Source organism: Dromaius novaehollandiae, chromosome 1 (genome assembly GCF_036370855.1).
Source record: "Dromaius novaehollandiae isolate bDroNov1 chromosome 1, bDroNov1.hap1, whole genome shotgun sequence".
Lineage (NCBI taxonomy): Eukaryota > Metazoa > Chordata > Aves > Casuariiformes > Dromaiidae > Dromaius > Dromaius novaehollandiae.
The window spans coordinates 195,738,431-195,765,021 of NC_088098.1; the positions used below are offsets into that span (position 1 = coordinate 195,738,431).

The window sequence follows — 26,591 nt, forward strand, 5'->3', positions numbered from 1 at the left end:
TAGAAAAATGTGCTTCCCTAGGAAGCATTTGGGTAATTGTAAGACACTGGGTGGGACATTGTCCATTCAAAGGACAGAAACATTGCTCTTAAAAATACATATGCAGGCACATCTCAATTATTTGAATGTGAGACAAGGTCCTTTCTTGTCTCTTCTAAACTTTGCCAGTTGCGGAAAAACTTTGCTGTGTCTGTTTACTTGACTGGAAGGTGTGTATATACCCACCCACAAGTCCTCACACCCAAGTGTGGGGACAAGCATGCTCTGGTTACCAGTGATAAGTCTTTCTCAATATTGACAGACACAAAGTGCCTGGATACTATCAAGTACTGTCATGTTGTTTGAACTCTAGTTCGGGGAGTCTGTGTGGTTTCTCCACTCACGTCTGATCACACTGTGCCTGCGTGCTGGGACCTGCCTTGAGCAGTTTCTGTCTATAGTGAGAACTGCAGCATGAGGCCATGCTGCAAGTACGGAAAATGCCCTCCCTGCTCTTTTCCGGAGGAGGGGAGACCTGGGGCAGAAGGAGGGGTTGGGGTAAAACCTGCTCTGCTCTTCTTCCTCCCCTCCCCGCACCAGAGAAGGTGCAGAAGGAGCGTCCCCCAGCTCAGGGAGGGTGGCAGGGCAAGGCAGAGACTAGGCAGGACTTGGTGGTGCAGGTGTGGGGAGTTGTCTGACCCACAGTCCCACTAACACTGTGGGCATGACAGATGGGAGGCAAGAGCAGGTTTGGCCGTTTGGTACCAGGTATTGCCCAGCACGAGCGGTTACCTTGCACCGGTGCCCATGGCAGTTCTGCTTTACCCTGGCACTACCACATCTGCAGCCACTCTATCTCCCATCAGCACCACAAAGAACACCAAAGAAGGGCGATCTCCAGAGCACCATGAATGTTTATGACTAAGCTTAAAATGAATAAGAACGATAACCCTACATATGGCTTGAAAAAATGTTGGCAGATGATTACAAGGTGACTGGGGAGCTCTTCACCTGTCTATCTGGAGTCCTAACTTGGACTTTAGGATGCCAGCCTTGCTAACGAGTCCGTTTTTTGGCTGTTTGGGTATGCTGGAACCGGCAGGTGAGGCATGGATGCCGTTAACCTAGTTTCCATTGCCTCAGCGTGGGTTGGCTACAACAGTCCTCAGCACAAACACTTCTGCTCTGAGTGTACTAGAGATATGTAAGTGGATTTTTCCCCTGTTTACTTCCAGGATATGTCAGTTTGGGCTACTCTCCTTTAGATGGCACTCTTACCACTTCTAGCAGGGACTGCAGCTGAGCGCTCTGGCTGAACAGGGCTTCAAACCACCGGCAATATCAGTAACCCAGACCAGGTCAGCAATGACGGTAGTCAGGGTTAGCTATGCTGTTTTGTCTGAAAAGTCTTCATGGTATCACTGCAGGTCCCACCAGTTAGTTGTTCACTTCAGAGCATCCCTCACAACTCACAGATTGTACTGACATGATGGACACCAAACGTAAAGCACAGACTCCTCTTGCAGATAGGTTTGAAGCTGTCCCCAAATTCAAGAGGAGTCATGCATGCATACCTGAGGGCTTTAACTAATTAATCTGCTAATTAAATAATAATTAATAGCAAAGCTGTCCACAAGCACTGCAATCACTGCTTTTCACAACTAGCTAAATGCCTCTGTCAGAACCACTTCTTTAATTTTTCTTTGTCCCCTGACTGAGTCGTCATCTGCTTAGAGTGCCTAGCTTTTTCTCTACAATAGAAAATTGGTTTAGTTGACATTTAACGGGTCTGTATTAAGTACTGCTAAATGTTGCACATTCCTTGATGCCTACTCAATTTATCTTGCCCTTTAAGAGAATTTTCAGCTGAGAAAGAGAGATGATTCTGGGATACAATTCCACAATCGTTTTGAATAGCAAGCATACAAAATCCAAAGAAAAAAATGGTCAGGCAACATGAGGATTGCTACAGCAAGTGCTTAAAATTGGAAAGCACTCAAAGTAACTGCTGGTGTGGGCCAACGCACGTTACTACATGTTGATACTCTCTTCCTCTGACAGCTAAACACATTTGTTGGACTTTGGGGGCACTCAGGAAGGCAAACTGGGGTAGGACTAGTAAGGGCTGATCAAATCCTGCACAAAGGCAGTGCAAAGCTCTTTGCCTTCATCTGGGTGACTATGAGAGAGCCAACTCTGTGTTCGGGGACAGCTCAGTCCCTCCAGCCACAACAGGGACGAAGCAGAGGAGAAGTCTTTTAATAGCATGGGCTTTTTCCTCAACTTTGGAAATATAACAGAAAAGGTGGGAGCAAGACTAGGGAGCCATGGGCAGAGCAATGCTCCTGCCTGTGAGCAAAGCACGTGGGTGTGCTTTTAAGACTAGTTCCCACTGCCTGGGGGCAGATTCTCTAACAGAATTCAGTTCCAATTTGGAGAAAAATCGTTATCTCAGACATTAATTTGATGTGGTATAGGGAGAGAGAAGCATATCCTAAAATCAGGCTATATGTGATTATCAGCCCAAGGAAGCTCCTTAGCACCAAGGCAGGGTTGGGCCCTCTGCTTAGCAGAGCAGAACTGTCACTCGGACAAATCAAAACCAAATTTCTGTGGAATAAGGCCCCACATCATTCTTAAATGATTAATATTCCCTTGCCAAATTGCAGTTTTACTCAGACCTCAATCGTTTTGCTTGCAGGCTTCTCAGAAACAAACACACACAATTATTATTTTTTTCATAATGGGAAAAGTTTCTTTTTCCATGCTGCCCTAACTCAAAGTGAGCCACAGTGATTTTGCTCCAGCTTTCAGACAATAACAGCACCTCAGAATCTGTCTACAGATCATATTTTCAAATGCTGCTTAAAGACTTACAAGTCTACATCCCTCTGAAAGGCAACAGCCAGCACCACAGTACAGTTACTTGAGTCAGCCCAGATCCATCCCACTGCATGTAAGCTCCAAATTTAAGTATCCAAGTTAGAGATGCAGCAGCCTTATGGCTCCCTAGAGGCTCAGTGAATTCAGGCAAGTACCTCAAGCCGAAATCCAGATCTTAGGAGCAGTAAATTACCTTCTGGAAGTTCCCATTTGCCTCCACTCACTAAATGTGGAGTCTAAAGCAATGGTCTTCCTAATATAGGTACAACATTTGAGTGCCTGCAGTCAGGGAAAAAAACCCTGTCCCCATGCTGAAGGTGCAAGCGGCTGCCTGGAAAAGCTGGGTGGTTTTGCCGGGGAGGTGGTCCATGTTGCACTGCTCCCAGCAGCCAGGGCAGCCTCTTTCAGACTGACTTGGTGCCTCCATGCAGCCCTGAGCGGTGATATGGGTCCAGAATGGGTCCAAGAGCAAGTCTGAAAAAATCTCCATCAAATGCTGCCAAACCTAAAGGTGCTTAAATTTTGTAGGGATCTCATTTTTTACTTCCAAGCTCTCCAGGTACCTGGAGGAGTATTAGAGCAAACTCAGAGCTGGCCCAGCTTAGACAGGGCAGAGGAGGAACATGAGGCAGAGCTGTGCCCCATCAGGATTTGGAGATGACTCTATTAAATTCCCCTGAGGCATTCAATTTAGGAGGCATTCTCAGGACAGATCTAACATGCACCAACGGGATCAGGTCATCACCAAACTCAGCTGCAGCAGCTGTTCTCCTTTAAAGTATATCCAGAGGAGATGATGGAGATAGACCCAAGCTTTCAGAATTCCTTTAGCAAACTGTGAATGATGCATGAGACGAAAAATCTCTCCTCAGTCCCCAGTGGATGAGGCAAAGACAAAGCTGTGCCGACACTGCTGTGCCCTTTTTTGTTTCCCTCTGCTTTAATCAAGGACACTCCACAGTCAGTTCAAAAAAAAAAAAAAAAAAAAAAAAAAAAAAAAAAACCACCTTTAAAAAAGCCCAGCAAGCCCACAAATGTCAAGAATAAAGAAAAATAGAGAACAAAAAATCCCCTGGGAAAATATTTAAAATATTTAGTACTTTTTGAAATTCCCTGTTTTTTCAGGTCGGTCAAGCTCCCCCCCAGCAAGATCAGCTCCTACTTAGGGAAAAGTTTGAGCCACAATATTTGTTCAAAGGCAACCTTCCCCACTAATATAAAAAGAACCTACATAAAATATTTCAGAACTTGCAGTGACTGTTTGATGCTGGATTCTGTGGGTTTTTTTTCCCCCTTCAATACTGAAAGTTTGTTCTTGTCTCTTGCAAAAGTAGACAACCAGGTCAATCCAGGATCTTTTTCAGAACTTCAGTCCTACTGCTGGTGATCATCTGTCTGCTTTATAAAGAAGTCAGGACACCAGCCTAAGCTGGGGTGGTACAAAGTACTTGGGGCATCAGGTGAATCAGGTCTGGCACCTCACAGCCAGACCTGGTTTCCCAGACTAATTTCCCAGACTGAGCAGCTTTTGAAGCAAGCAGTACCTGCAACTCCTTCACAGTCACTGTGCTTGTCTTTTAAACTTTACCCATTTTGTCTTAGATTTAGTGAACAAATAAGCTGCTTTAATGACTGACAGCATTTTCTTTATGTTCCTTATACTTGCTATAGGGGATCTCCCAGATTCTGAGGTAATGCTATTCCCATGTCTTCAGGAACTGGCAGCGTTATAACAGTGACTCTAACTGGGATGACAAATTGCTTGATCTGCAGTGAACAGGATCAGTAGATAGGTACAACAAGAAAGCCTATCTTTCCCTTCACGCACCACCTCTGGTTGACTAAATGCATTGTCTTCGCATTTGTTTGTAGGCATCAATATCTGAGTAACACTCTGCATCGCAGCTCTACTGTTCAAGGATTGGGACTTCCAAGTTTCTGCATCTGTTTCACCCCTAAAAGCATCTTGAAACCCCTCCATGCTTGTAACCAAGGCTCCAGTTAAGATTCTTCCTCTGTCAAATTCCTGAACTTTGATTCTCAAACATACGGTTTTGTATTATAATTCCCTCCTTGTAGTAACTGTTGCAATGAAATTATATGCTTTCCTCCCAAGAATAGAGTTACAATGAATATGAAATAAGAAGTTTGGGCAACTGACTGCTATAAAAGCAAAGTACCTTTCTAATGGTAAAAAGTACCCATCACACTTACCTGCCTGAAGAAGTGTTGTGTTGTTATAGCAAAGACAGCAAAGCCACAGCTGGCCCTTTTAAGCTCATCCCGAATACTGCTCAACTGCCTGGACTGCTCGTCACACTTCTCCTTCAGCCTCTGGATGAACTGCTTTTCAGCATCTCGACTCTCTCCTCCTGGTTTTGGGGAGAATCCATTCTTTGGAGTGGTTGACCTTTGTTTGGGATGTCCTATGAGAAAAGGAAAGAAAAAAATCATTATGATCAGTGACTTTATATATATGGGCACAACCTTTATGTGCTTCTAAAGCCTTTGAAGCTCAGCTCTATAAAAGGAAAAAAGTCTGTAAAATTCACACAGATCCATAATGACTTTTAAAACAAGTAAGAGCACAGCAGGACATGTTTTCCTGGGGGCCAAAGCTTTGCAGCACTCATCTCACCTCAGGCTCTAAGGCTGAAGGTTCTGAGAGTTGAGAAGAGCTCTCCTAAGTGCTGTGTTACTAACGAATGAGGTTGCTAGAGGCAGGATTCCTCTCACCTGTGTTAGACATCTAGAAGGAAAGATGACTGCACTTGACTGTGATGCCAGATGGAGAGAAACAGGCACTTCCAAGCTGAGATTCACCTCACCCTATTGTGGGTGCATAAAATAGGCTGGATGCATTGTGCTTCAGCAGTGCCTGTTTCCCTCCACTGGCTATAAAGGGAGTCGCTAGTTCAGGGGCAGGCAGCTACACACTAGGCATGAATCTTTGGCCACCTGAGACCCACGTCTGGTGACTGGCAGGAGGTGCCACTGCATTGTGGAGCCAGTCTTTGCAGTTTTCAAATTATTAGCCCATCTCTGCCCTCTGGTACTCCACCCTCCTTCACTCACATGAGCAAAGCAGGCACAGCATCGTGAGCAGAAACATATGTAATAACCTTACTGAAACAAAGAGCAGAACCAAATTAGAGCAACCACTAGACTTGTTTGCTCACTTGTTGTGTAATCACCGCTATGCTATCTGACTCAACACCCACAAGGTCAAACTCACAGGTTTGTGAGTTTGGGCCATGATACTGGAAAGGGCCAAGGCTTCAAGGGCCATGATGCTGGAAAGAGGAACAAGACATTACTCTGCATTTTAGAGGATCTGTGTATGGGAATGGGAATCCAGCAACCTGAAGAAGACAGATCCTGACCTCACGCAGATGTAGGGTGCCCCCAAGCAGGTGTTAAAGGGGACTTTGCTTCTCTTTTCTGACTCTAGTGCAAACTAGAGCCATTAAGAGGGTGTGTGAAATTGTATCAGCATTTGGTGGCTCAATAAGGACACTGAGTGTGTTGTACCAGATATTTAGCAAAACCAGAGCAGCCAGGCAGAACATACTGAATTTGCATATTTTTTGGATGTCCAGATTTGTTAACAAATTCTTGTTGGAGCATCAGTCATGAGCGCCTGTGAAACTCCATGGTGGATCCAGGATTTCTGTCACTGAGCAAACTGTGTGAAGAAAACAGAGTCACAGAGCCATCCTAATCTGAACTGCAAATCCTCTGCTATGGGTAGTGAAGTGTAAGACTTCAGTCTGACGGTTGGGACCCATGATGAGCGGGCAGGCTGGCAGTCAGGAGAGCTGCTTCATGTCTTCCTTGTCTCAGTGTTTCCAGAGTGCTGCAGTGATTTCAAAAGAGTTCATCCTTATAGTACTTATGTGCCCTCTTCTCTAGACCTTACCGTTAGCTCACCAGGTTCATCCACCCAACTGTTTGCGTACCAAGTCGTGGATATGTCTACACTGCTTCACAGATCAGTGCAGACAGAGAAAATACAATCCAAAGCTCAAACTTTTTTGTCACATCCTCTCTTTCTGGAACTGTCTACTCTCAGATCGTAACATGAGGCTATTTGCTTTTGCTACCGCATTTGGAGTTGCAAGGGAACATAACTACATTGAACAAAGCCCTGTAAAAACCGCACTCAGTGTTAACTGTCTTCATGGACTCACCAAATACTGGTGATACGGATCACAGCACTGATTGCTCTGCTGCAAGTTCAAGTCCATCCTGGGCTCAGAGAGATTGTTTTGCTGCACTGGTCCTTGCATTTTGCTGAATTGGTCCAGGGTTAGTAGGGAGAACACTATCCTCCGACTCCCTTTTGCCTCCAAATAGGACAGTGTGGGGCTGGAGCTGTCCCTCCATGAATGCAAATTGCTATTGGGATACCACTATTTCTTTTTATCAATAATACTACAGGCTAGCTTTCAAGTTCCCCTTGCTCTCCCCTTTGTAACACTGCTAAAGTTGTAGCAGAAAATAGATGTGTATAGAAGTAAAACTGGGTATCGAGCTAAAACCCTTGTCCTCTAATGTTCCTAGGGATAATGTCTAGTATATCTTGGTGGTGGTAAAGAGGCTGGTTGAATTCTTCAACAGAAATTGCACAGGCAGGATCCAACAGCGTATCACTGACTGGTTACACCACTGGCTCTGTATGGCTCTTATGCCTGTACCATCAGGCTTACCCAAATCACTACAGGGTATGTCTGCACGAATGGGTCCAGACAGTCTCCAGCTCCTCTCCATGCTCTGAGCTGGCTTGAAGCAAGCCAGATCCTGTATAAAGATGGGAGAGCACTAATATATCTTGTCTTTAGCAGAGGATATTAGCTCAAATACAGAGTCATGTTCACATGAATGGCTGCAGATCTAGAGCTTGTTCATGACAAGCCATCTCAGAAAAGTGATGCTTTTAGCCAAAGTTATGCTCATATCCTTTTTGTGTCAACTATCCATTTTTCTGCATATTAATACTGAGTTAGGAGGATGAAGCAAAAAGGGGACAGCATTCCGGTGGCATCAGGTTAAGCAAGGGTCTAATTTGAGATTGCTTGGACAATTTGTTTTACCTTTATCTTCTCAGACTTCTAAGAAATTTCCTCTGCAAACTTTTATGTTCAGCTATGCAACACACTTGCACAGCTTATCAGTTCTTTTTGCTACCCTCAGTTTCTCATCAGCTGTTGCTTTTTAGCTTTCCTGAATACTGTCCATGATTATTTGGTTTTCTTCCTCAGCTCCATCCACTAGTCCCAAGCTTTTAGCCCAGCAGCTTGAGTCAGTAAGGAGAGAAAAAATGGAGCAACATCCCATATGTTACTTGAGAGGGCAAATGTTTGCTTGAATGCAGATTAAAAATAAGCATGTCTGTGTTAGTGGAAAGGCTCATGTATAGAGGAATCTGAAAAAGGGTGTCTTGTAGTTGATATGTATGCAGTTTCTGAAAAATAATATAGAAAAATATCTCTAACTAGCCTTCAGCAAAGAAAGTAATATGGGATTTTCTCCTACCATATATACTACCTATGCTTTCTGAAAGAACTGAAGAGTTCTTCCACAGAGATACACCTGATGGGCTGATTTTGAGTCAATTTGTAAAGAAGGGCATTGTTTCAGTGGTAATTTTGGCAGGTGTGCTTTAGATATTTTAGATCTTTAAGACTGTGGCACAGGTGTACAAATGGTCCTTAGAGCAGTCCTACTAGATCAGGCTGGAAAGCAGTATGGCTTTGTTACAGCAGTGCCCCAGGACTGTATTTCTTCTGTTTCAGATCCATCACTAGCTTGTGTGGAGACCCCGGGAGCATGTCTTCCAACTTGCTTGTCTGCGTTCTAGATCCAGGCTCAGTTTACGTGGAGCCAGCCCCAGGAGACATGCTCCCTTATATCTCCAAATGTCTCATGCTGCAACTGCAAAAATCCACAAGTGCAAAACAGGCTTTAAAATTTTTTGTGCCCATGATTTGCATTTGCAAAGAGGAATACCAGGTTTTGCAACATTTAAAGATCAACTTCATGATGTTGCGAGACTTAAATAATACAATACTGGACGTTACTCTCTGGCATTAAGATAGTTCAGCCAGGATAGTTATTGCCCTCTACGCATTTTCTTCATTGGATGTCATGTCCGCTTAGCCTGTGCACCTTTTTTTTGCAGGAATGATATTTTCTTACAGCACTTCATTTAAAGGGACTGTCAACTGCACAATAGGTATTATCACAAAACAAGCAATTAACAACAGCAACAGCTATAAATCTCTGTCTTTCAAGTATGAAAGTCTCTGGTTGTTTAGGTAGCATGGTGATGCTGCAAGAGAAGCCATAGAGAGAAGTGTGTGTGTGTGTGGGGGGCGACCGTTGAAATCAGTCCAGCTTTAATTGAAGCAAAAACCAATCAGATTGTTTTGTTTTATGTCTTCCTAGCTTTCCCATTCACTGGAACATTTGAAGTGCACATCTCCATGTTGTCCTTGTCAGTACTCTAAGCTGTCCTTGTAAATTAATATGTGATATTTTCCTCAGGGATAAATCTGAATTTCTCTATTCATTTGGGTCTGAAAAGCAGCTTATTAAGCTTATTCTGCAACTGATGTTTCTCTTCTGTTGCTCTGCACAAAATAGGGGATATGTTAACGATGCTGGCCCCGATCCTGACTGTCCTCTGTGCTGATGGTGGGAACAGGGGAGCAGATCCACTGTATGCTGAAATCACAGAACCCTTTTGATCTTCTTCAAAATTCCCAGGTCTTTTTTATCTACCCAAGTGTTTGAAATAAGATGCCATAACAAGTAGATAGTCATAATTAACACAGTCCATGAGGATTTAGCTGTTGCTTGCAATTTACTGGCCTTTTAACTGTCCAATTTCCAACATTTTGCTAAGGAAAGTGAGGAAATTACTGTGAGGGGATTGATAGCAAACAATTTGTAGAGTGACAGGTGTCAGAAAAAGATGGCATCATCCTGCAGTGGGGTGGTGGGAGAGCACCTGCATCTATGTAAACCAGTGCTTATACACAGATTTCAGGAATGGGCTGCGACAATAGATAAAATTCAGCTGCATATAAAAACTTACCATCTTGAAACTCCCTTGCTACTCTTTATCAGGATTGATCCAAATTCCAAAGATCAGACCCAAAGCTAAAATAAAATGGATGTTCGATCTTCCTGTAATAGGGTTTGTATAACAGCCAAAAAATAATGCTGAGGAACAGCAACTGCATCTAAGCAGGCTAATAACAGAGGGAACGAGCTGAACAGGTGACATGATCCTCTTTCTGCATTGCTTTGTTATTGCTGTTTGTGTTTCAAAGAATGCCAAAGACAACTGTAAAAAATTAAATGAAATTGAGATTTATTTTCTTATTTGGTCCCAATAGTGATGAACAATCTTAATTTCAACCATAATTTCAGACAATCAAACTTCAGAAATCCTAACAGAGTCTGATGGAGGCAGGGCAAGTACTCATCTTCTCATGAAAATGAAGAACCCTCTGAGGCATCACAAATTGGATATGACAAAAATTTAAGCCTTGAAAATCATTGTCACCGATGGAAACACAGTCCTCTTTAAAACCAAGCAAATACACAGTACAAATAAGGCCATGTTCCATTTTGCTTTTTAGTTCCAGTGGAAGCAAACCAGCTGTGCTGTAACACATCGCCACAACCATAATCAGTGCTGGTGCTTCAGCTGGTCTCCCATGGTGTAAATACAGGGTAGCTGCTGGCCTGGCACTCTCTGCAGCAAACTCTTCTTTGGAACTCTCTTTTGTGACCTCGCTGGGTCCAAAATATCCTGCAAATGATAGGCTTTAGAGGACACTGTTAAGTTCATCTTTTTACCCTAGTATCTGAGGAAAGAAAAGAATTCAGAGTTCAAGCAGTGCCTGGAAAAGATTAAATTTAGCCTTCCACTTTCTTGATTTTGTTGGCTGGGAAAGGGAAGGGTAGTGATTGGGTTTAGCAAAAATGAAGATACTCTTGATACAAATCTGAGGGGAAAGACTGAAGAGCTGCTCCTCACGTTTTATTTTGCTGTCAAATGAAGAAACATTGGATTCTACCCCCATAATTATAACTCAGGTATCATATTGCTGTGGAGATGACATTTAAATTATTTCAGTGCAGTTTGAAAAATGAGGCAAACAGAAAACATATTGCAAGTGCAATGAGATCAGTGTGAACATGCCCACTCCTATCAGTAGCATTTAGATCAGTCAAAGAGCCAGCCTTACAAAAGAGAATTCTTGCCCAGTTAGATTCCTTATAGGTATGTTAATATGTGCTAGTAGACATAATAGAAAGAAGTTCTCTGCATTTTAGTAAATAAACAGTGGTCTTTATAACAATAATAAAATCATGTGTTTGTGTGCTAAGCTATTAAGCTTATTAAGGGCTAAACTGACAATGCCTTGATAGCAATCTGAAGGTTATTTCTACAGATAATGTCTTTTCCAATTATCCATAGAAATAACGTAGGAAATTCAGTGCTTCTGCACAATGGTGACAGCAGATTCCAAGTGATATACTATAATTCCAGGCAATTGTTTTGGGTGTCTTTTATTTCACTATATCTGCATTTTTTTATAAAAGAAAATTATAATGATTAAAAAAATGTTCTTGCTCCCTTAAACATGAAATAGTAACGGCTCTTTGTTTTGGAGAGATCAGTGCGTGTTAGTAACAAAGAAAACATAAGACTATTCAGTTCATGCATTGGTATGATGAAGCCTGCAGTACTTACAGCCAGATTAATGAACCTTGAACATAATCAATCTTCACTTAACAACAGTAGGAATCAGATCTGAGTGCATTAACAAGAGCTGCAAAGTTGACAAGTTTAAATCTTCCATGAAACAGCTCTTGGGTTCATAAATACCTGGTGAATGGAGCTTGGTGGCTGATACTGCTAATCTCTTTGGGGATGAGACAGCTGGTCTGTTGGCATCCTGATCTTTTTGTACTTCTTTCTTCAAACCTGTTTCAGAAAAAAAAAAAAAAGTCAGAGAGAAACCCACTTTTAAATTTTTTTTGCAATTGTGCAGAACTATGTCACTAAGACACATACCAGAATGGTGAAATACTAGTATTTCACCATTGCACAACCTGGGCTTTTGCACAGACATGCTGATGCTACCCAATGCCAGTGTTGGATGCTAACGTGGCAGTCACAGAGCTGTCTCTGGGTTTCCACAGGCATGACTGTGTGCATGTGGAATAAATAGATAAGGATAAAATCCACCACACTAAAGAGGGGCAGAACAGGCCTTTTTCACAGTCTTGGTTCTCTGGCCATCTGCTCCACGACAAATGCCATTAAGGCACAGATAAAGCTATGTGGGTAGCCCATCCTGTCTATCCTCATCTCTGTGTCCTGTAAGTAAGTGTCTCTACATTGCTGTGAATCCTCAGCCAAAGACCTTCTGGGCCAGAGGAGAAACTGGAGCAGGACCACACAAAGTTGCACACTCCAGTCACGTGCCAGGAGTTGTTCAAGCTTTGCTGTCACTGACTGCCTTTAGTACCGAGGAGCTACATCCCGTCTGGAAGCTGTGACGACCACCCATGCTCAGCTTGTCCCTGCTGCCCACCCACAATTTCCATGAAAGCGTCTGAGTGCAGGAATATGAAGGCCTGCCCTGCTGTTTTACCCATGGCTTGACCATGTCACAGCCATAGGATTTGACTCAGAAACACTCACCAAGGAAGTGAGAAGAAAGAGCAAGAAAAAAGCAAAACCCTCAGACATTAATGCATTTTCCTGTTTGCTTTCCTTTGTTATGGTTGGTGTTTGCTGGGGACTGCATTTCAGCTTGCAGGACTGTGTAACAGCCCCTGGATAAACAGCAAAAACAGACAAAAAAAATTGAGGCAAACCGCCTGTCATAAAGGAAAAACAATGTTTGCCTTATAAACTTTCACTTCTTCCATGAGCTCTTTGCTGGCAGAGCGCGGCCACGATGAGCACAGACGTGCACGCAAGCATCCAGCCTTCCGTGCGGGAGGACGGCAGGGAACGAGCAGGTCTAACAGCCCTTAGGCTCCCTCCCAGTGTCCACAGGGAAAGCGCCCTGTCCGTCATTGGTAAAGACTGAGCGCGCCTTCATACTTTCACTTCGGTCCATCTCCATTTTCTCTGCTGTTTATAAATTGGAAATGTTGAGGCTATGATTCTCTTTTGTGATTAATACTTTCCACAGTGAAATGACTGAGGATATAAATTTCCTGCGTCTGCCACCTGCTACACTGTACTTTACTACCAAGCAGGACATAAAATAAGTTTATGGTGCCATTTCATTACTTAGGGCTGAGTGAAAGCAACCTGAGATGGGAGCTGTGAGACCAAAACAGAGCTTGTTTTATAAGACATAGTTGATATGGTTACAGATTCAAGCATTACTTTTTTCATGGCAATGAGGCCTTGTTTTTCTGTGGTTTTCAAACTAAAAAGATGAGGCACAAATGGGATGTATGCCAAGCTGCTCCGTAAGTTTCTTCATGGCAAAAGTCAAACAGACAGCAGCAAGGGAAGCATGTTTTCCTTACACTTTCAGCAGTAAGAAGGGGCATATAATTACTTAACTACTTTTGTTTTTGAGAAGTTTTGAACAAGGAACACCTGGAGAATTAGTTCAGGCTCAAAACCTCAAACACAAAGCAAGCAACAAAAATTCTCCAATTAAAGCTCTGTTAAAAGAAAGCAGAGAGCAAAGAAAAGCAAAAAATCCTGAAGGGATGAGCAGGAGGAGAGGGCAACGTGGTTCTAGTGATTATTTGGGTTCTCCTTACCAAGGAGAAAGCCTCCTGGCAGCAGCTCGGCGGCCCTCCTCACCCTCCGTGGGAAGGGATGTCGGAAGTGTACGGAAGGCAAAAGAGAAGACAGTCCCCAGGAGCCAACTATTATCTTTCTGCTAAGCTCAACACCCACAGGGAAATCTTAGGGGAAGAGCTGTCCCTGGCATCAAACCTCAAATAAGAGCTTGTGCTCAATATTTTTTCTAAAAATGGGGTTTGTTCTTTTATTTTTCTTTTGAAAAAACAGATATTAGCCTGTTAAAACAGAAATATTCAGAAAACATGCTGATTTCAAGAAAAGTTCCTGCAGGGAAAATTCATTTCTAAATGACAAGAGTTTGGAGTCAGAATTTTTCATTTTAGAGAAATCTGGAATTTTAAGTTTAAAAAATCTGTAGGGGCGTGTTGTCAGGTTATACAATTTGGTCTTTTCTATCTGCAGGTGCCCTAGAAATAACTCAGACGTTATGCTGTACATAAAAAGTTTTACACCCCACTTCAGCTCAGGAAAAAACACAAACATTTCAGTCATTCACGTGGGCTTGAATGAGTGTAAAACCGTAACTAATCTAACACTTTGACTATCATATCTATTATGAAATGTCAAAAGGTGTGGTGCATATAATCATAAAATAATATAAAATAATACAAAATATGTAAAATGCAATTATAAAAGGAATTTAAGCATCACAAGTGTACATTTCTTGAACCTTCACACACTTCACTGGAGTGATTTCAGCATTTACTTCTGAAAATGCATGCAAATGCGCAGTTGTCTAAAGGTATTTACATTTCCTAATTAACACACACAATCTGCTTCAAACTGAACACTAGGTACAAAGATAAAATAATTAGAAATAAAAGTCAAAACACTATGTGTGTGTTAAATCATTCAACAACCATTTGGAAAAACAGAAGACAAGGAAATCCATGTTTTTCCCCCAGTCAGTACTGAATGCTGCCCTAGGAACTAGAAATAAATACATATTATCTGAGACATCTTCTCAAGAGCTGCTGTAGAATCAACACTCATATTTACCTGTACCTTTGTAGTTTAGTCTTTAAAAGCCAGTACAGTCGGATAAACTTCAATTTGCTTTCACACTTCAGATTGAAAACATACTGACAAATTATGTATTGAATATTTATTCCAAAATGAATCCTAACATGCTGTAGACATCATTAACAATTTGCTGGGACTCGCTGCATTCAGTTGGATTCCAGATGTTTTCAGGCATATTTTATAGGTTAACTAACACAGCTTGCAAGTTTAAAAAACCCCAAGGAAGTGCTTTTCAGTCACTCATAGACACAGATGGCCACTTCAAGCTTTTTTCTGCCTTTCCCCCAATACCCATGACTAGTCGTGTCCTTGGTGAGTAACGACACATCCATGCACGCATTGTTTGAGACAAAATGAGCAAAGCTGGAAATATGATGGATTCTGTGGAATAAGAAGAGTCTAATTCCCTCTAGAGACTCTGCACATCTTGTGATCTATGAGACACTGAAAGGATGTGAATAAATAAGTAGCTGTAGAAGAAAGACTACATATATGTTGAAGTAGAAAGAACTAACACTTATATCTTCTCCTTTGTCTTTATTTCAAATTTAAAATCAATCTGATAAGAAAAAAAGAAGGACAAGGACTATTTCCTTGACTTGTCTGAAAGCAATTTTTTTTTTCTACATTAAAAAGAAAGTTTCTTTCTTTGGTGTTTTTAAAAAATAAAGAAAAAAAATGAAAGATATGAACAAAAATAACTATACTCCTAATTCCAAGGCAGAAGGCAGGAACTTTTTTTTAAAGTTCTTTGAACTGAATATAAAGTTTCAGGGTAACTTAGAATATCTATAGGTAGCTGCAGAGGTAGAACAGCTACTCTTTCTCTTCCCATCATTTCACATAGATCTCATGGCATTTTACTCACTTTTCTCACAGTGTTGTGCTGTGGCAAGTTTCAGAGTCAAATTATTAGGAAAGAGGTTTGAGCATTTGAAGTTGAATGTCTCACTTTCAACTGCTGCATAGTGATGCATATCCACATATTCAGCACATGGAATGATGCAAATGTAACATCATATTTACGATATAGCTTTTAACGGAAAGTGTTTGCAAAGGGGAACGCAGTGGCAGTGGCCTCTTCCTTGCCCTCCATCTCTGCAAGCACACCGGTCTTCATTTTTTCCTCTCAGCTAACCTTAGCTCATCCCTTGTGTTGTCTAGATTTTGCAAAAGCTGGCTCAAAGAAGCACATTTTGCACTGTAAGCTTGCTGGTGAGAGCTGTGATGACACTAGCTTCCTACTTTTCATCTTGACTGACTGTATTTGACAGCCTGCCCTGTTATATATGATTTACTGGTACTTGTAAAAGCACAGAGATTGAATGGGTTAGTTTTCTGAGCAATACTTTTGATTATCTTTAATTTAATGGGCCAAGCAGAAACAAACTGCTCATATGAATTCTTTATTGCTATTGTCATTGCATACAAATTACGAGATTTCTGATGGAGAATAACAGTCACTTGTCTGTGAGATGAACATTAAATAAGAATAATAACCAGGCTGAAACAGGTATTGCATAAAACACACACACACACACACACACACACACACACACACACACACACACACACACACACGCACACAAACAAAACCAAGGCACAGAGAACATAAAATCCTTCTCTCTGTTTCCACAAAGTGTTGGGTGGAAAGTCCTGCCTGGTGCTTAGAGCTAAGGTCTGGAACAAGAAGCAAGCTAATGGTCAGCAGTTTTGAGTCGGACTGCAGGCACAAGCAAGGTAGCCCAGAGCTGCATCAGCATCCTGAAGGTGAACTAAAGGTTGGAAACACAGGAGAGTTTAGAAACACCAAGGCAGGCTTTCTGAGGGTTTCTATATTCAGCAGAGAAAGATGTGGCTGAACAAGACTATGCAGGGAGGAGGCCATAGAAGAAGCTGTATTAGATGAGGAGAATAAAAACCATACAGAACTGGTCAGATGCAACCAGCTTTTCAAATCCTTACACGCAATGATTGAGACACCCTTTCTTTTTCCACTGAATTGCATGCAAGTCCTGTTGCCATCTGTGGGAGCCTGCACTCACCTCCCCAGCACAGACCTGCCTTTTAGCTAGATTTCTCTACCCATGAGTTATTCTTCCTGAATTTACAAGAGAGACCACTGCACTATGGAATAACACGTTAGTTGCTGTTCTTTTGGTGGTGCAAAATTTGTTCATAGGTAGGGCTAAGATGTTTGTGGCACATAGAATTGTACAATAAGATATGTTGGCAGGGACCTCTGAAGCTTATCTGATCCAACCTCCTGCCTAGTGGGTCTGGCTAGAGCAGGTTGTGCAGGGCCTTGTCCAGCCGGGTTTTAAACAACCTCAGAGATGGAGGTTTCACAGCCTCTCTGAACAAACCGTTATAGTGTTTGACCGCTTTCATGGTGAAGAAGCTTTCCTAATATCTAACCAGAATTTCCTGTACACCAGCTTGTGTCCAATGCCTCTTGTCCTATCACCATAAGCCTCTGAGAAGTGTCTCGCTTCCCACTAGATAGCTGAAGACTGCAATAAGATGCCCCTTTGTCTTGTTTTCTGAAGGCTGACCAAACCCAGCTCTTAGCCTTTCCTCCTTGTCCTGTGCTTCAGCCTCCTGACCATCTTGGTGGTCCTCCTCTGGGCTCACTCCAGTACGTCACGTCTTTTTTGTCCTGGGGGGCCCCAAAACTGTACATAGTTGTGAGTGGTCTTGCAAGTGCTGAAAAAAGAGGTAGCATCACTGAACCTGCTGATTGCACTCTTGCTGATATAACCCAGTACACAGCTGGTCATTGCTGCAAGAGCACACTGCTGATTCATGTTCAACTTGTTGTCTACCAGAACCCCCAAACACAGCCTTTCCAGCCAGCTGTCCCCAGCCTGTCCTGTTGCATGGGGTTATTCCTCCCCATATGCAGGACTTTGCATTTGCCTTTGTTGAACTTCATGAGGTTCCCGTTGGTCCGTTTCTCCAGCCTGCTGAGGTTCCTCTGAATGGCAGCTGTGCCTTCCAGCGTATTGTCCAATCCTCCCGACTTGGCGTTGTACATGAACTTGCTGAGGCTGTGCTCTATCCCAGTGTTCAGGTCTGTAACGATGATGTTGAACAGTATTTGCCCCCATATCAATCCCTAAAGGATACCAAAAGTAACCATCTGCAACCTGGACTTCATACCTCTGATCACAACACTCTGAGCCAGTTGGTCCAGCCAGCTCCACCCACCTTATTGTCCATTCCAGTTGTGTAGCAAGCTGAGATACCCTAGGAGCTCTTCCCAGACAACCATGGAAGAAACTAGATATGAAAAGGGAATTTCAGAAAGAGGCACCCCTCCAGAACTGGGAGATTGCTGCAGATAAAACCAAGGTGCCTTTCCTGGAAGTAACTTAGGTCTAAAAGCAATTTAATTATAATCGACTGATTACCATGCTGGGGTAACATACCATATTGCTTCTGGATCTAAGCAGTTAAGTCTGCTTAATGTTGCACTTTCTGACTCTCCAGACCGGTCAGCACCAGCTCAGGAATCTCTGCCCATCTTAATCCCCTTTCCATTGCACAGTACTGACATGCTCTTCTCGGATTACTAGCTGTGAGGTTTTGCTATGCTTCCTGAAGGACTAGCTAAATACCACTAATGGCACCATGTCAAACTGAAAGCTCTTGGGTGAACAGTGGCAGAATGAGATCCTGGTTTGATTTAGGATCTGAGTTGCTGCACAGTAAACACTAATCCAAGGGATTCACAAAACTGACCCCCCCAAACCAGTGGAAAACTGTTAATCTGCTGTCTCTGAACATTTCCTTCTGTAGATATGGCCACATTTTAGAGAAATTTAGTAATTTAGAAAATTCAGTATATATGTGCCTCAAGATCATATATTTCTATGAACACTTCTGGAAGGAGGGAGCTTATGTGTCTTTTCGAGGTGGATCTTAGCTGCAACATTCCAGATGAAGAGTTGCTTGCACCTAAGTCTTTAAATGAAGTATGAAACAACAATAAAAATGATAAATACTGTTTGGGGTTTCACTGTATTTCTCAAAAGAGTTAATAAGTTTAAGTGAAATTAAAGGACCTGTCCCAATTTTTCCATTCAAGTGTGCTTCTTTTTTTTCCATTTTCTATATGTTTACAGGTATGCAAAAATTAAAGGAGTCTAATGCACAGAAAGACTGGTGCAAAACACTGAAACTTAATTAAATGCATGTCTAGTCAAAAAGCAATTGGTTCATGTCATCAAAACGATTTACGTGACAATGTTCTTCCACTGCTATTGTCCCATGTCAGAATTTTCTTTTCTTGATAATCTGAATCACTCCACAGCAGCAGCTATGGGAGTCCATTTTCATTAATTAAAGGTGATCTATATACCCTGTAGTCCAGTTTATCTGACAAGCAGTTTTAGTGAAATATCAGAAGCATAATCTCTCTTGAGCAGCTTTGTTTTTTTTTTTTTTAATGAGAATTTATAGCACAGGTGGTCTTCTCAGGTAACATCTAATACAAGAAAGCTTTCATGTGATTTTTGCTGATTATTTTCCACCCGTTAATATAGATGGATATGCTCCTTTGTAAATTAATTTCCTATTTCTATGTAGTTAAAATGACATGCATCTCTGAAATACATATGCATTTCATACACCACCCTATATCCCACTCTTCCAGAAATATTTGTTATATTTAAATGATTGACGTTCTCTTTGTGAGATGATTTCTCCTCCTTTTACTTTCTTAAAAGATGCTGTATACAATACATATAGTGTCTCTGCACTTTACCTGCAGCAGTGAGTGCTCTAAGCACTAGTTCTAGTAACTGCGACGTCTTGCACAGGAGACTGGACACAGGCAGGATGTGTTTTAAAGTGCACATACAACATCAAGCCCAATAGCAATTACTGCAAGGTGACTGCAAGGAGTACTATACACAGACTATACTATTGTATCCTGCCAGAACATATTATATCATACAGAATATATAGAAGGACTCATTGTAGTTTCTCTGCTTTTCAGAAGCTTTACAATATCCCTGACTTCAGTAGCACCATTTGTGGAACAGCTTGGCCTTCTGACTTTGAACTAGGCTGATGTCTTCTTCCTGAATGCAAAATTCACTCACAAGATCATGTTATTTGCTCACTTTTTCTTATGCTAAAATATGCCTCACTTTCAAGGTGTTGGTTTGGGTTGACAGCCCTTCAGGCTGTCATGATTCCCCTCCAGTGCACAAGGAGGGGTACCTTGTACAAAGATACGTCTCTCACCCCCAGCTAATACCCTCCACTTAGCGCTCAATCCCTGGACCACATATGGCAGAGACCTTCCCTCTCCCCTCAGTCACAGTCTCTGAGCAGTGACGTCTCTTGTCTCTGACCTCCTGCTATGGGGTAAAAAGAAAATGGAAACCAAAAAGTTTCATTCCTTCCAGCCATGACTCCATGGGAGCTGGGCTGCTGACAGCTCAGCTATGGAGAAACTCACGTGAGGTGGAGGCTAGACCTGCGTCCTACCAATTGTCCTTCATACAGTTGCTGTCCTCACGATCCAGATGCAACAGCCAGCTCACACGGCCAAGGCCATCCTTCTCAGGGACACGTGCCCTTTCATCCTCCAAGGCTACCTGGGGTTCCTACGGCTACATATCTCAAACAGCATGAAGTTCCTCAAACAGGAACATGCTTTCTAAATCCATGTCCAGCTGGGACTTTTTGAGATGTACTGCTGACACTTTTACTCTTCCCTTAAATGTTCTTTAATCCAACATTTAAATGAAAGCACGCGTACTGGGAAAGTCAAGCTCTACACCTCTCCGCAAAACCGGAATCCAGATCTCTTGTAACTGCATTCCTTTTGAGAACCAGGCTACTACTATCCATGCACACAATTACCATTTGTGTGATAGTTTGGAAAAAATATTAGAAACGTATTCATTTCCACTGTTTCCAAGATATTTTCTCCCTGTTCTGCTTAGAATTTCCTGCTGCATGTTACTTTCCCTTCAGTTTGGGGCACTGGTGAAAGTTTCTTTGGTGTTGCTTTTACAGTGATGAGACTGACTGTCCTCATAAGCACTTCTCTAAAAAATGGCATTCATGACCCTTATGACATGCAAGTGTCAGTGACCCAAGGTGAGTGGGGGAAAGACTAATTTTTAATAGTTCTTCAAACATTTTAAAAACACTGATTTTTACCTCTCTGCTGGCCTATCATTATCAGTTGCATTATCAGCTCTGTGATGTCTAGTGATAAACGAACTGAGCTATAATGCCTGTGCAGAGTTGCCCAGCACAGACTGGTAGCCTGTGCCAGCCATTGTTCCTTCCACTTTGCAATGGCAGTCCTTGTACAGTGTCCATACAAGCAGACATTTCAACCCTCAGACACTCTCTCTCTGCTGGACATCCTTTTGGAGACTGGCCTTTTCAGCACACCCATGCACTTTCTTCCTCATTTTTTAAATACAGCACCTGACACAATTGTAAAGGGCGTTTGTTAGTTGCCTTTGTTTGCCTGGGATTAGAAAGCCCAAAACAATATGAAAACTTCACTGTCCTTTCCCCTCTTGCTTCATTTGATCTGTAGCATCTTCTTTCCAATTTAATAAAGAGTTTAATTTTACAAAGATGGTTTTGTGCTTCATCATTTAAAGGATGCACAAAATTGTTCAAAGGATACTTAAACAGAAGAAAATACATTCTATAGGGCTCTACATCGCAATGGGATCTACAGACAGCATTCATACATTATTGCAAGTGAGGCAGGATTAGGCAGTTGCTGAAAAAGCTTGACTTTATCATTGCTTTGATTTATTTTGGCCTTTGCCTCCATCAGATATTTTGCATTGTGAGGAACTGTAACAGTGCTTTAATAAAACAAATTAATGACTTCATCATAGATGCATCTGATGGTACCTCGGCTCATATAAAAATCAAACCAGAGCATTGGACTAATGTGGTTTATTTTGCTTCTGTATGTTGTGTATAATAACAGCAACTTCCCAAACTTGCCAGCTGTTTCTGTTCAGCATATACTCTGACTGCATAACACATCCATGCCCGCCCTACTTTGCATGTTTAATTTCCTTCCAGAGTAAACAGGGGCAAGTTTTACTTGCCTGACTGAGTCTCCCTGTCAAGACCAGTATATAAATTCAGTGAGGGGGTGGCAATGGGCTCCATCCACTGCACCACGAACAGAGGTGGACTGCTGGGAAGAGGTTGAGCAGGCCACTGGAGCCCCCCTGCCCACAGAGTCGTGGGGAGTAATTTCAGGGCTGCTTTAAACTTCTCTAGTTTCAATGGATCCAATACGTTCTGGAAGTATCCCTCTTGTCTCTCTGTCTGGGTTCCTCCCTACCTTCTTCTATGCAGCTCACATCAGCATACCTGTGGGCAATCCCCGGTTGTACCTGCTGACTCCATGGCATGGAAAGGACATGGTGGGCTGCAGGGTGGAAACCTACCTCCTCTTCAATGCGTTGGCAGCTCCCCAGCCCCAACAAAGCTCAAGAAACAACAGCAAAGTCTAAGAATGTTGTACAAAATTGAATGGTGTTTTGTCCAGTGCAAGCCTGAACAGGGCACATCCATACGGACATGTGCATTCACAGACACGAGGACCACTGACCACATTCTAAACAGGCTGAAGGAAGTAAATCCAGTCCAGGACTTTTCCTCCAGAAAATGGGAGACTTCCTCGTAATTATCCAAGTTTTATATGGCCTTTTATTTTTCAGCTTCTTCCTCGGAGGTGGTAAAATCCAGCAAAAGTTTATGAAAAGGAGAAAAACATAGATTTTCTCAACTTCTCTCTTTATCATTTTGCAAATCAGCATAAAGTTGCAAACTAATGTATGTCAGCCCAGACAAATTTCTTTCTGGGAACAAATTTCTCACCTGAAAATGTCAACCAAATACATTTAATATATAGGAGCAATCATTGAAATACAATGTAGACTCTGTCTACCTAGCACTACAGGGGGGACCAGTGCCATGGCCATGTTGACCAAGATTGTGTTGACCATTGGTCACCTCACTAACCTCTATCTTTTCGCAAAAGAAAGCAATAAGGAAGGAAAATAATGAATTTGCTTCTAGGAGCTGGCATGGCTCAGCAATGGGCATCAAGATATCATGATTGGGGCAGAGGGCATGTGCTTCTTGATAACAGTGTAATAACTGATGGATCTAGTCTGAGATCAGATGTATACAATTAAAGTCCCGAGAGATGCAGAAGCTCTCAAGATGCTTCAGAAATCATCTCAAATGCCTGAATCGCCCAAATACTTAAATCCCGCTGTTCTATCTATAGAAAAAAGGTAACCCCCTCTTGACCAGTTTTGTGGCCTTCTGCCTCTTGGCATGGAACGAGGAAGCCAGACCAGGTTGAGATGAGATCTCTGCCCTGCTGCCTGCTCGGCCAAAGGCAATAATCTTAGGGCCTTGCTGAGTGTGGCACTGCATAGCTATTTTGCCCCACCATCATGAGCAATTCAAAAACGGTTTCTTTAAAGCAAGATAGTTCATAGGCCATGTCATTCAGGCATACTCTTGTCAACGGGTATGGAGAACTAAACTGTTTTTCAGTCCTAGGACTTGAAGGGACTTTCTGGGTGACTGTGTCTTTCTATTGCAGGCAGCATGATGTGACCCTTTCCAAGGTTATGAAGTTGCTGCCTCAAAGCACATGTCTTTTGCTTCTTCCTTCCCCACCTGTCTCCCATGCCTATTGGAAAGTTATTCCTGAACTGAACTGTACTGATGGTTGGATAGTTTCTTTTCTCCAGCCTCAAACAATTTGTGAACAGCCTATATTCACATGGTATTGTGACTACTTTAGCCGTCAGCCTCAATAATTTCTTTCTTCATCAGTCCTTATGCCCTGATGTGATGGCAAAACTTTTTTTTTCTGCCAATCTACTGCTTCATCAATATTGTTTTGTATTAGATTGTTGTAATTTCTGCCTTTCTGTATGGGTCTGAGACTTTGTCGCATGCTTTTTACAGATTGTTCCTTCCAAGCTTCGCTTACAGTGTGTGCCACCAAACATAATGGCATCTACATAGAGATGAAACACTCTGTTACATCAGGGCCAGATTGGATAAGACTGGTGACTTACATAAAGTTCTTTACTGTGGAATGTAAATTGTTAGATATAAGCTGGACTTAATGGAATTGCCATACTCTTATGAAAGCTCTCTTTTTTCATTCCTTACACAACCACCTACACAACACCATGAAGTGTCCTCTCCAAATTGTTTCTCTAAAGGAAAATACTGAGTGTGAGCAGTTTGATTTGTCTTCCTGCATAATATTCCCTCCAAACAGGCACACATAGAACAGCAACATTTTAGGAACAAAAGGAGAAAACTAATTAAAAAAAGATTAAACCCAAAGGACAATCTTAGGAAAGACGAGATATCAGGAATGCGAAATCAATAGGGCTCTTTTCTCTGGACAGACAGTGGAAATGCAAGGAAAGAGTTCATGAAATTGGAACCTTGCTTTTAGAGGTAGTTTCCATGAGAAAACTTGGAGAGCCATGAAAAATGAGCGAGCTAGGAAAGATTCAGGAATATCTAAATTTTCCCAGCTCCAAGGTTGCAGCTTGCTACTAATTGCAAAGTCTCTGAGAAACATCTTGGCTTTGGAGAATAACTTGGTGTCAAATCATCTGTGGAACAAATCCAGGTACTGCTTAAGTGAAATAAATTCACATTTCACTACTATCATTCAAACACAATGGAGTATATTTCAGTCACTAAAACATTATGTTAAACCCCATTGTCTTAGTGATTTATGAAGTGCTTTACAGGAATATAAATCCTGAAACTACGTTCTTTCCTCTCTTCCACACTGGGAGACATAATACTGACCTAGGTAGCTGCATGCAAGAGTTCAATGACCAGTTCAGGCATAGGCTTCTCACCAGTAAGTTTCTCCAGCTGTCTTTAAAAATGACCACTGGTATGGATTATTTAATGTTCCTTTCCCTCAAGGAGCTTGGAGGGGCTCTTGGGGCATGAGGAAGCAGAGGTATATGTGGAGACACACGGAGACTGTGGTGTGTGAGAGCTTGCTGTGGCTCTAGCAACATCTCCTGGGCCCCAAGGCACTCTCCTGACCTTCCCCGGGGCTCTTCAGGGGCCTCTGATATCTCGGTCAATGGATGCCCAGGTGCTGAGGCAGCTCAGGAAGGTAATTGCTGGAGCCAGGTCAGACAGGAAGGCCATGGGACAAATAGGAGCTGGAACAGGGTAGCAAAGTCCAAGGTATAAGGTCCACCAGTGGGTAGGAATGTGCCTGAAGCCACCTTGCTACGGAGGTGTCATTTGTACCCAGGGGAGAGGATGCCTGCAGCTGTGTTTTTAAACTTATTTTTTAATTAGGACCAATAATCATTTATTTTCCCTGCTTGCAAGTCACAATGAAGAGCCATAACTCAGCCCTAACTCATCCACAACACCTCAACCCAAGTCTCTGCATTGCCAGCAGAGATTTTGTAATACCTGCTCACCGGCATGGCTACCTTCACCTCGTCCCACTGCGTGAGTGGGAAGATGGGCCAGGGTGATAAGCAGGCAACAAGAATTACTCCTTGCTCTCTCAGACTTGGTGAGTCCTAAGTCAGTCTCAGGTACCCACGAAGACACGTCCCACTGTCTTTGTCATAGGGATCTTACAGAGTTTGTGCACCGAGACCAAGTGCTGGGCCAGGGAAGAGCCAGGACAAAACAGTGTGAGTGGGAGATGATGGAGAGGTACACACGTTTTTTGACAAACACTGCTTTTGGCAGTAGACCATGTAAGCTTTCCTGTATGAGACACCAGGAATTTTTGTTGGCTCATTTGAGAAAATGTAGCTGAATAGATCTGAAGGAGGGTTTGGATAAGGAAACAATTTGGAAACAAGACTTTTTTGGGGGCTTTATTTACTTGCCTTCTCTCCCTCTCTGAGTGGAAACACTACAGACTGCTTGAGTTCAGAGGGCAGTATTTTCATCCCTGCAAGCACACCTATCAATGAATTATCTCCTCAAAGGAATGCTTTGTCCTCTAAAGCAATGCAATGTTTTCAAAACGCTGCTTGGTGGGAACCGTAATGTATACATTAAATCTCTGGCATGTATAGTTAGGGGCACTAAATGCGTTCAACTCCAGACGCTCTAAGCAGACACTTCTTCACAAAAGGAGATGAGAGCTGTGTTGTTGACTGTTTCAAAAAGACTATGGCAAACAGAGACCGAAAGTTCAGCTTTGGTTACGTGCACAAGAACTGCATGAAAATTAATTGAGTAAGCACTAAAATAGAGTCATAATAAAGTTTTTGCAAGTCTCGGCCTAATGAAGATGTTTTTTCAAATATACAAGTTTGAAACACTTACCAGCAGGTGCTGTGGTAGCTTTTGGTGCTGGCAGTAAGCTCTTGCGTGGAGTCGCTGTGCTGCTGGATACCTGTGTTGCATTCTTGCTGCTCCCCTTGGGTACATCTTTAGAAGGAGCAGCTGCCTTAGGAGTGGTTTGTTCTTCGTTTCCAAAATTGGAACCTGCAGGAGACCAAAATTGCACTTATTGTAACTTCATATAAAGTGTATGTGAACTGTGGTGTACAGACTGAGCTTGTATCAACAATTATAATCTATAAAAACATATTCTGATTGCAACTTGGCAACTGTTAGAGCATGGTTCCAAGAGCAAATTAACACCTGCTTTTGGGCTCACCCCATAAAGGAATCTAGGTGCAAGGCTGAAATCAAGGTGTTTCTAAATTGTGGGGTGGATCAGTTGTTTGGCACTTTGCAGCTGCTCCAGGAGCCCCCCGCACTCCCACCTGGGAGCTGCTGATGGTCGGGGTCA

At 42.4% G+C, this 26,591-nt stretch overlaps 1 protein-coding gene across 4 annotated transcripts in view; it reads right to left on the reverse strand.

Moving 5' to 3' along the window:
• The window catches only part of MTUS2 (microtubule associated scaffold protein 2), a 325,349-nt gene that overhangs the window by 63,371 nt on the left and 235,387 nt on the right, over positions 1-26,591 (reverse strand). For 3 of the 4 annotated variants that reach the window (XR_010387294.1, XM_064504964.1, XM_064504963.1), the window contains 3 exons: positions 26,120-26,281; positions 11,768-11,866; positions 5,077-5,288 (listed from right to left, as the gene is read on the reverse strand). Coding sequence is in view for 3 of the 4 variants with exons in the window: in XM_064504964.1 (XP_064361034.1) it covers positions 5,077-5,288; positions 11,768-11,866; positions 26,120-26,281 (473 nt within the window). In the remaining variant the exon portion in view is untranslated. Of the gene's footprint in view, positions 1-5,076; positions 5,289-10,236; positions 10,685-11,767; positions 11,867-26,119; positions 26,282-26,591 lie in introns of those variants that run through there. The other variant, XM_026108925.2, reaches the window with a different exon arrangement.